This window comes from Octopus bimaculoides, chromosome 2, assembly GCF_001194135.2.
Source record: "Octopus bimaculoides isolate UCB-OBI-ISO-001 chromosome 2, ASM119413v2, whole genome shotgun sequence".
Lineage (NCBI taxonomy): Eukaryota > Metazoa > Mollusca > Cephalopoda > Octopoda > Octopodidae > Octopus > Octopus bimaculoides.
The window spans coordinates 32,401,406-32,413,114 of NC_068982.1; the positions used below are offsets into that span (position 1 = coordinate 32,401,406).

The 11,709-nt window shown below is 33.8% G+C and overlaps 1 protein-coding gene across 2 annotated transcripts in view; it reads right to left on the bottom strand.

Moving 5' to 3' along the window:
- Window positions 1-11,709, bottom strand: part of LOC106871710 (A disintegrin and metalloproteinase with thrombospondin motifs 7) — a 345,599-nt gene that overhangs the window by 55,000 nt on the left and 278,890 nt on the right. Inside the window, exon 25 of one of the 2 annotated variants that reach the window (XM_052976057.1) lies at window positions 5,438-5,490. The exons of the other annotated variant lie outside the window; for it this stretch is intronic. Within the exon in view, the coding sequence (XP_052832017.1) occupies window positions 5,438-5,490 (53 nt within the window). The remainder of the gene's footprint in view (window positions 1-5,437; window positions 5,491-11,709) is intronic. 2 annotated transcript variants of the gene reach the window in all.

Sequence of the window (11,709 nt, forward strand, 5' to 3'; positions counted from 1 at the left end):
AAAGGTCTCGGTCCGTAGTCATCGCCTCGGTGAGGCCCAATGTACGAAGGTCTTGCCTCACCACCTCAGCCCAGGTCTTCCTGGGCCTACCTCTTCCACGGGTTCCCTCAACTGTTAGGGTGTGGCACTTTTTCACGCAGCTATCCTCCTCCATTCTCACCACATGTCCATACCAGCGCAATCGTCTCTCTTGCACGCCACAACTGATGCTTCTAATGTTCAGCTTTTCTCTCAAGATACTTACACTCTGACGGGTATTCACATTGACATTACACATCCAACGGAGCATACTGGCTTCATTCCTTGCGAGCTTACGTATGTCCTCAGCAGTTACAGCCCATGTTTCACTGCCATGTAGCATGGTTGTTCGTAGCATGGTTGTTCGTATATATATATATAATTATGTGTATTTCTTCTATCTTAATGAATAAAAATTCTTCTGATAGAATAAATGGGTTAATAGAAATCAATGTAGCAAAGAACACAAAATAACTGTGGTTTAGTTCCTGTTTTTAAGGCAGGAACTCCTTGAAATTTTGGGTATTTGAGTATATTTAAGAATTTAAGGATTGGAGAAAACGCATGTAATAATTGCATACTTTATTCCTACATATGTTTCAAAGGATTACAACCTGTGTGATCCATAGGGATCTTTGATATTAAAATTGTAACCTTCTCATCAGATATATATATTAATTACTGGTGAAGGCCAGTTTATAGGGTTACCCTGGGTTTCTCGACAGCAAGAAATCCAGAGTAACCAGCCTTCACCAATAATTAATATAGACTGCTCTACTTCTTAGAGTGTGCTGCTTCTCTGGATTTATGTTTTTCAAAAAAAAAAAACGATTCTATATATATTGTTGTATTTGGGGATGGTCATGTTGCCAGTTTAGCCAATAAAAACACACGCACTATATATTTGGTGTTAATTTGCTTCAGCTTTATTTTATTTTTTGCATTAATCGTATTTTGGCCAGACTTCATTCATCACACTTTTGTGACCTCATCAGTGGTCCTTTGTTTTTTTCTTTCTTATTTGTGTCTTCCTTACTAATGATCAGCCATTTTGTATTCCTATTGTCTGTCTTTATTTGCACATGCGTATACCTCCATGTGTGTCTATGTTTAGTAAGTGCGTGTGGGGTGGAGTGCCTGTATTATCTGTATCCCCTATTTATACACATTCGTTTAATTTGCTTATATTTATTATGTTCATGTGTTTATACCTACTTATTTTATTATTCTTTCTTTTTTTGTATTTAATTTAATTTTGTTAACGTATATAGTTATTTAATTCCATTTGTTTATCTGTGTATTGTATTCTATTTTGTTCATATTGTTATCAGTTTATGGGGATCTTATTCTGTCATATGTTGTGGTGTGTTGGGGGTGTGTACTAGTGTTCCATTCCAATTTCCTATTCAGGCTAGGTTTATCTTCTATTATATGCATAGCTTCAGCAATTTGTCTAAGCGTTGCGTCTGTTCTATATGTAGACAAGATTTTAACTTCTATGTTGTTGAGTGAGCTCCCGTGTTCCTGCTCGGCGTGCTGGTACAGAACCGATGAGTTCTTCACTTCCTTAAGTTCCCTCCAATGTTCATTTACCCGCTCTCTTATGCTCCGTGTTGTTTCCCTACATACGTCGTTGTCTTGTTACTGCACTGTCCCTCTGTACATCTTATACTATAGACTACATTTCTGGCTTTACAGTTTGTTTGTGGGCTAAATCTACATACAATACAGTTCCTATCAGTACAGGGGGTTCTACTAAAAGGGTAGGTTCTACCGCTTAGAGATTTGATAGGGTTGCCTGGCCTTTCAACAACCTTAATTCTTAGCTTAAGTTTGTCTAGGGCCCTTCTAAAGTGGTACGCCAGTTCGCCTCTACGGGTAGTGTCAACGAACATGACACACTGATATTTGTGGCTATCATACCATGAGTTGGCCTTCCCTATTTTCTTTTTAGTCCTTTCAATGGTGTTCCATGACTTGCTCCTATAGAGTGGGCAAATCCCATTCTTATCATTACGTATGATAGTTTCAAATTTCCTCATGGCTCCTTTGTATACTCTGATCCTTTCTTTATGGCTGTAACCTGAGAACTGCATGTGATGAACGAAATGTTCTAAGTGTCTCTTTAACTCTGTAGGGTCACACATGCAGGACACATTTCGCATTACTCTGACGAGGTCTGCCATCATTATATTGAATTTGGCATTGTCCGCGATAGCTGAGTTCCAGTGGATCAGGTATTTGGAGACCATAGGTTTGGCATAGTATGAATGAAGGATTCAGGTTTTATTATTTTCAGTTTCCAGCCAGTCTATGGTTAGGGTGTTTTGTAGGGTAGTCAATCGTGACCTTAATACTCTGGTGGATGGAGTTAGCTATTTGCTGAATGCTCTCCATAGTATTAGTTTCTATTTCTATTTCAAGAGTACTCTCTTGTGTGGGTGCATTTACCACTACGTTGATATCATCAACATAATGAGAGTACATATTCATGAGTATGGAGTTGTATGTCAGGTGTTCCTTAAGCCTTCTGTCTCACCATACCATGAAAAGGTTGGCCACATCACCGGCGATGCTGACGCTGATGGCTGCCCCCTTGTCCTGGGCGTATATTTTGTTGTTAAACTTAAACATGTGGCCTTTTAGGGTAACTCTTATACTAGCTCGAAGTGCATGTGCGATCATTTTCTTTACCTGATGAACATTTGCAGGGGTCCATCTGGCTCTGGTCCATCTGCTCCATCTCTCTATAGGTGTCTTCCTAGCCATAATATATATATATATATATATTTAGTTAGGATATTCAGCTCATAATCGTAAGGCCATGATTTCGATTCCCAGCAGTGCATTGTATCCCTGAGCAACACACTTTATTTCACAGTGCTCCAGTTCACTCAGCTGGAAAAAATGAGTAGTACCTGTAATTCAAAGGGGCCAGCCTTGTCACATTCTGTGTCACGCTGAATCTCCCTGAGAACAACATTAAGTGTGTACATATCTGTGGAGTGCTCAGCCACTTGCACATTAATTCTGCAGACAGGCTGTTCCATTGACTGGATTCACAGGAACCATCTTAGTGCCACCAATTTCAGTGAAGGTACTTCTGTTTCACCAATGTTACTTTGAAAAGTATATTGATCAACAGTGTTGGTAAAAATTGGGACTAACAAAATTCATTACATCCTAAGTAGGATGATGAGGTGAGAAATGCCTTAACAAATTCATATTTGCCCTTATCCATGATTTTCTATTTCATAATCCTTGATATGGTGACAATTTATCTATTATTCAAATTTTCAAACTAAGAAAGAATGACATCCAAATATGTGTTGATAGTGATGATGAGGATGACAATGATGATGATTATGACAACAATAGCAGCAGTAATGGAAGTGGAGTGGTAATGATAACTATGAAAAATGAAGACAACAATGATGAGGATAGTGGTGGTGGTAATGATGTTTGTGACAAGGATGATAATGACAAGGATGCTAATGATGGTGGTGGTCATGATGTTGGTAGTGATAATAGCAAGAGTGGTTGTAGTAGTGGTGGGGCTAATGATGATGATGATATAGTGGTGCTGCTAATATTAACGACAATGATGATAATAGTGGTAGTGATGATGATGATGATGACAATGGTGATGATGACAATGGTGATGATGACACATTGTTACTACAACTACTAATACTGTGAGGTAAAACACTGCCAATATAAATAGCTCTGATACTCTTGCCTCTGACCTATCATAGCAGAGACATTGCCATTGTTCTGTCAGTAAACTTTTAATACTAACCAAACCTAGCTCAGAACTAAATAATATTAAACTGGGTTTGTTTGACTTAATATATTTTTTACTTATGGTTCATTTTTTTCCTTTCTTTTGCAGGCCTTTTTGTTAAATTTAGGTCCATAAAGATTAAATGGATTTGAATAATCTATATATATAGAAGAATAAGAATGAAACATTTCACTGAGATTAGTGTTGTTAGAATTATATTTGAATTGTTCTAGATTAGTAATTGGTAAACATATGCAGTATAACAATTCCAGAAGCTTGTAATTTTTAAGTATTACAAAAGAAAATATTTAGTAAGGTGATTTGGTTGTGCAGCAAATGTGAAAATAACAAGGGAACAAAAAGTATAAAAGGGTAGATAGAATCACCATTCTTGGAGTAACAAAAGCAACAACAGTAAAACATGGATTAAAAGTCAGCCATATATTACCATTATAAAGCTTTAAGATTTTAAATTGCCATAAGTTATCAGCATAAAGCCATAGGATTTTAAATTGCTATTAGTTACCATTATAAAGCCTTAGGATTTTAAATTGCTATTAGTTACCATTAAAAAGCTTTAGGATTTTAAATTGCCATAAGTCATCATTATAAAGCTTTAGGATTTTAAATTGCCATGAGTCATCATTATAAAGCTTTAGGATTTTAAATTGCCATAAGTCATCATTATAAAGCTTTAGGATTTTAAATTGCCATTTCTCTGTAGAATACCAAGAAACTCTGTTGGTTATTTAAAAGCCTTACTACACACAACCTATTGTGCTCCATTATCGTTTACTACACAGGCCTAACACCACCATCTTGTTCTATCTCTACAAATAATACTGTTATCATTATCCCTGCCTTCTTTCACTAACAGCATTAGCTGAGAAATCTTGAAAGGAAATCCAAGATAGGCTGAATAATTTATAGCCTTTGTAATCTGAATTTGAATCTTGCAACAGCTAAATTAACTTTTCTATTATACAATTAACATCACTATTAATCAAAGATTAGTGATAACAGAAACTATTTACATCATATTACTCATCCCAGGGTAACATTTCACAAATACCATTTAAAATATTTCTTTTTGAACTTTCTGTCTCTTCAACCCTAACCATAACCCTAACCCTATCCCTACTTCAATTTCTTACTATTGTATCTGCTATTTTCATCCACCCACAGCTATTTAACAAAGATCTATATATAAATCTTTGTCACTCCTTCCTGCACTGGTATATTACCTCAAATATCAACATTTAGAAAGTGAGCCAACAAGGAAGTCCCTTCATGGTCACTAACCCTGCAAGAAATAGCTGTCAAATTTCTCTTGAATTACACCTTACTTTCTTAAATAGCAAAGGATACATTGGATGATGTAATTTCTGGTATAACAGATAATATACCCTCAAAAATATTGATGGTTATGAGTGGAGTGCCTTTGATTCTAGGTCTGATTTGGAGCTAAAACATCAACTAATATTAAAATAGTAACATTACCTAACAACAAATGCTTTTCTCTACTAAATACACTAGTGTCTCATTAATAGCTTTACTGTTTAAATAGCCCAATCACTGCCACCAACAACAACATAGCAACTATAACAGTAACAACAACACCAATAACACCATTACCACTACTAATGTGACCAACATCAACACCATCATGCCAGAGATGACCAGATATTCTGCAATTTAATATGAAATATTTGATCATTGAAGCAGTCCACATAAATTTAAACAAATAAAAAAAAAATTATATATATATACATATATACACATAATATATACACACAGGCAGGTAGATGAGTTGGTAGATAATTATAGTCAGATAGGTAGGTAGATAGCTAAGGATGAATAGACAGATAGGTAGGTAGATAATTAGATAGGTAGATAGACAGGTAGATAGACAGGTAGATAGGTAGATAATTAGACAGGTAGATAGACAGATACATAGGTAGATAGGTAGATAATTAGATAGGTAAACAGATAGACAGGTAAGTAGGTAAATAGTGATAATTAGATAAATATACCTCCTTATGCTGACTGAGATATACATAAGAATACATTTATGTATATATGCACATGCATATATATACTTTGTGTGTGCATGCGCACGCACATGCATTTTCGTTTTACAAATCATGTGTATTTGAAACAGAACCCTCGTTCTTCAGTTGGCCTTTTCCAGAAGACCCTCCAGGCCAGGTTATAGATGATCCAAAAAGTACACAGAGTTTATTGCCAGAGGCTATGCTGATGTTCTTACTGTTGAAAATCTGAATGTACCATCTTCATTGCCACTAACACCAAATTTCATAACAGCCACCTTAAGAATATGTACAATTACACTTCCCCTGATCTTGTTGGTATTACTTATCTGCTTCTTAAATACAGCAGCCTATTTCTACTGCACCAGCTTTCACTCCTCTTCTAATCCTACCTTTATAATAGTGTTCCCCTGCAAAACTGTTGAAAATTGCCAGTGTTGTTTCCTTGTTCAAAATGGGTTACAGCACATCATCTGTAAGCAATTGCTCTATTTGTTTCACTAGTTGTATCACCAAAGTCATGGAACCCTATTTTGGAGAGATTCTCTGAAACTTTAGGAACTCTCATAAATTAATTTTAACCAACATAGTTTGGAGTAATCCCTAACTGCAGCTGTTGTGACCAACTCGTTTAGTTTCTTGGGTTCTTGATGACATCACTTGAATCACAGATGGCAGCTCATGGATGACTATCATCTATTTTGATTCACCAAAGCCCTTTATTCATTGCTACACAACTGACATATAACAAAGCTTTCTCTGCAGTGGTGGGGGGGGTTAATCATTATAACTATTTGAAGTCCATCATTTTTGATTGAAAAGAGATAGTCATAGTACTAAGGTAACATTTGTATCCTATATGATGCTATCTGAAGTCCTGCAGAGATTTGTTTTTGGTTTCACATGACTGGAGATTGATTAACCGATTACAATGAATAAGGACTGAGTGAACTGTCAGTGGGGTAGTTGACGGTGTTTGTTCAATCATGTTGGTTAACTGCATTAGCTTGACGTATGTTGATTTAACAGTCAGTAGTTGAATAGTGAATACTCTGAGTATCATACCTATATCCCAGTAGTACAGAGTGCATTCTGTGTTAACATATATTTCTGCAATAGGTTATTTTTAGATAACCACAACAAACTATTTATTTGTGCAATACCATTTTACACCAGGTGTGTATACTGCATCATAACAGTTCCCTATTCTTTTTGTTGCTTATATTAATGAAATAGACATTAACTTGAAGTATGTTACTGCACAAAAAATACACAAACATCAGGCTGTATCTTGAGATTAAAAACAAAACTGTTCCTATGCACTATAAGTCTTTTTTGCAATCTGGTCTAGTCACAATGCAGCAATGGATTGCTGGCTTACAACTTAAACTAGTGGTAAACAAATGCACTACTATACATTAGGGAAAGAAAGCCTAGAATTTACATTATTTCTCCACAGCACCAAATTTAAGAAGTCACCTTGTGGATCTGACTTAGGCAATAACGTCAACAATGATCTGCATTGGACAAACCATATTTCTAAAATATCACTCAGTAAGAGCTTTGCCTGCTGTTCCCTGATTATCTATTTAAAGTTATATATGGTTATGGTGCATCCACACAATTTGCATCACCAGATTGAAAACACCACCTTGTCCAGAATATCAATCTGATGGAAGCTATCCAATGACATGCAACCAGTTGAATGGCCTCCATCAGTCCCTTATCATATCTTAAGTGATTTGATTCTCTAAGCCTCAACACACTAAATTTTTGACATCTAGCAGCTGACTTGGTGGAAGCCACAAGATTATCTACCATCTTTCCATCAACTTAGGCCATTTTGAATTTAATATCTCTACTATCTGTGGACATGTTTATAAAATCAAAATACATAGCAACACTAATGATTTTTGGAAACATTTTTCATGCTCAGAATTGTCAAGGCATGGAATAAACTAAACATGTCACTTGTTAGCTGTCCAGACACTGTATTCTTCAAAAATTCTAGATTTCCCCAAATTCTCTAACACTACTCCTGACATGCCTATGCAGCCTTTCCATTTTATCACTCTTTTACTGTTCACTTTCCCATTTCCTTTTGTTTCACCCTTATTGGGCATTTACTTTCGATTATAGATAGGTAAGTAGGTAAATAGAGATAATTAGATAAATATACTTCCTTATGCTGATTGAGATATACATAAGAATACATTCAATTATTATTGTTACCTTTCTCTTACCTAGCTTATTGCTACTTTCTGTCCCCACGAGTTGTGCGCCCTTTCCCTATGAGTTGTGCACCAATATTACATATAAGAACTGTATATTATAAGTCCTTTATATTACATTTAGCTTTAATTGTTGATAGCAATCAGAAATGTGTTTCTCCTCATTCAGTATTTCTGAGTACTTGTCTTTAGTGTACATTGAAATACTTTTGATAGTTATTAACAAAAGATTCTCATCAAACATATTGTTGCTTTTATGTTATAATGAAAACAAGAAAATCAAGAACTAGCTAATGTATTAAGAAAGTGTTATAGTATTTAATAAATGCAAGTTTTGCAATTACTCTAACACACGAACTTCAGTTTCTAGTCTGGTTTTCTAACTACTCAGCTCTCTTAAACATTACATAAAACATAATAATATTTGTAATTTAAAAAAACAATAAAAACTTTTACAATCATTTCATAATTCAAATTTTATAGGAAATAAATTTTCTCTTTTTTTGAAAAAAAAGTGTCAATAAAAATTATGTTTATCACACTTTTCTTTGCATTGTGATATTCATTTGGAATTTGATTTATAAGTAAACATTGTTTACTGCTTGTAATTTTTGATTCAGAAATTAGTACATGTAATATTTATTAGCTTCATTTAGCTGTGTGTGTGCGTGTGCGTGTGTGAGAGAGAGTGAGAGAGAGAGTGTAAAATTTTTGGTGCTTACTGTTTTGATAAAATAAGTTCCAAAGAAGGTGAATTCTGTTATTTATTTATGTATTTCATTTACTGATAAAATAAAGTGGAATCAAATATGAAATATTTGACTATTATTTAGTAGTGATATGCTATTGTCCTCAATTAAGGTGGTAATATAGAAGGTAAAGCAGAAGTCATATTAATCTGAAGCCCTTAACCCTTTTGGTAACAACCCTGTTGAGACCATCCATGTTTCTCCAATATAAACTTCCTATTTTAAAATTAGCTTAAAACCTTTCATAAAAATTTCATGTTAATATATATTCCTAACACCAGCTTGTTCATAAAAGTTATTTTACTAAATTCTTCATTATTTCCAAAATTAATTACAACAAAAGTAGTGTATTTCAGCAATAATCTGGTTATGAAATAGTTATAAGAAGTCAAATAATCATCACAACCAAGAATTGAAACTGTTCTGTTTTCAACATACTCTATGTTGCTTTCTATTCTTCACATAATTTACAGTTATCCAAAAACAACCACTTAACTGGGTGTATAATCAAAAAGAATAATAGTTACTATATTAATAACTTTTGGTCTCTAGTCAGGCTTATCAACAATTTATATTAAACTTTATAATTAATTATGTCTTAATACAAATAACTTTTGATCTTAAAGAAAATATATACAATTATTTAGTGTCATATTTCTTCAGACAGATATCTATATTGTTACAAATAAGATTTTGAAATTTTCATCAACAACAATGTGATGCCTAAAAATGTCATTCCACATATTGGTATATTTATTGTTATGACTACAAGTCCAATAGTTTTTTTTTACAGTATTCTTTTTACCATTCGGTATGTGAATTCATATTAAATGTTTAGGATATACTAATATATATATAAAATGATTTTGTGATATTGTTGCAAAGTAATAATTTGTTTATAACCAAAAGTGTATTTGGCTTCTCATGGAACAACTACATGGATAGTTAATAAGTAAGTACATGAATATTTGCCCAGTGGGTAAAGATACCCATTGGTCGTGAATGACCATGGGATTGCACCTAGAAAGTTACCCTCTGAGGCACAAGTCCAAGAAAAGTTGTTTTATGGAAGACCAGCAGTCACCCATGAATACCAGCCTCCCCTCTCCACACCACCAATGTTATCCAAGAGAAAGGCAAAGACCGATACAGCTGAGTGAACTGGAACAACATGAAATAAAGTGTCTTGCTGAAGAACACAACACAGCCTGTTCTGGGATTCAAACTCGCTACCTCATAATTGTGAGCCTGACATTCTAACCACTGAGCCATGTGAAAGAACAAGTAAACTAGTTCCCTCATTGGGCAGATGTTCTTCCACTTATGTTTTCTATCTTTCTATATATGTATTTTATATATAAGCTTGTATGTGTGATACAGAGCTTGTAAAATAATAAACAGTATTACACTTATCTTTAGGCCATTCTGCTATTAATCAAATGGTTTTAAGATCTTATTACTATTGACTAACAAACATCCTTGGCATATTATTATTCTAGTTCAATATGTTAACACAATTTGATATGGATAACACATTATTTGAATCATTTATAGTTTTCCATTATATAGAATAATGAGTTTTCAAGAACTGACCACAAAGATGTAAAATAACTGCCAGATTATTATTTATTGAAATAATTATCAATCATTAAAATAATTGCCAGATTAACAAGTAAAGAAATAGATAAGAATATATTACCTGGATTCATTATTAATGTTTTTAAGCTTTACTAACTTTGAATGAAGTGATATCTTTAGAAACAAACAAGCATTATATTTTAAATTTTTGCATTTAAAATAGTCTTGAAAAGTATATAATTTTCTAAATTTTGGTAAAATTGTTAGATTTGACTAACATCATACATACAGTTATCCTTTGTTCATATTACAAACAATAATATGGTCGTACTTAAACCACCAAACTCTTCTAACTGACTCAGTCACATCACATCATATTGTGACCTGTTTTCCCATCAGACTTATATCAGACATGCTAAACACTGGATATCTTTAGAATGAATATAGTAGTACTGACTAACCTGAATAGAATCTGCACTATTGTAAATCTGATCTGATATAAACAGTTTAAAATCATTATACTTCAGTTGTTAGACTTACATTACCCTTCAGTCTATAGAGATTTTAATTGCCAAATTAATTTACAACAAACCTGAATATGTGATATTACTCAGAATTAATTACATTTGCGCAAAGCATGGCATGGTTTTTAGTGAGGCAGAATAAAAAGCCAGTGTGGGGAATCTGTGTATTTCTTTAACATTAAATTGATTAACTTCATGTCAAAGACTTGCTCTACAAGTGATACCTGAGATTATCCTACAACAATAACAGCAATAACAACATATCAGTGTGTATGTTTGCATATTAAAAGAACTGAGGCTGAAACATTTAATACCTAACGCATAATCAGAAAGTGAACATTTAATCTTACATGAATAAAATAATTACACATAGCACCTGATTGGAAAATGAGAGTAGATTTACATTAGTTAATAGGATTTATATCGATTAAAAAGAGCATTCCTTATTAAATAATTACTTCATAATTGTGGATATATTAATATCAACCCTTTTATAAATATAAATATTTGCAAAGCTCTCAAGAGGATATTCTTTCTGCATTCATGTAAGCATACTTTTTATCTTTTACTTGCTTCAGTCACTGAACTGCAGCTATGCTAGGGTACCACCTATCTTGAAGGGTTTAGTTGAACAAATAAGCTGAAACATTAGCGTGCCGGGCGAAATGCTTAGTGGTATTTCGTCTGCCGTTACGTTCGGAGTTCAAATTTTGCCTTTCATCCTTTTGGGGTCGATCAAATAAGTACCAGTTACGCACTGGGGTCGATATAATC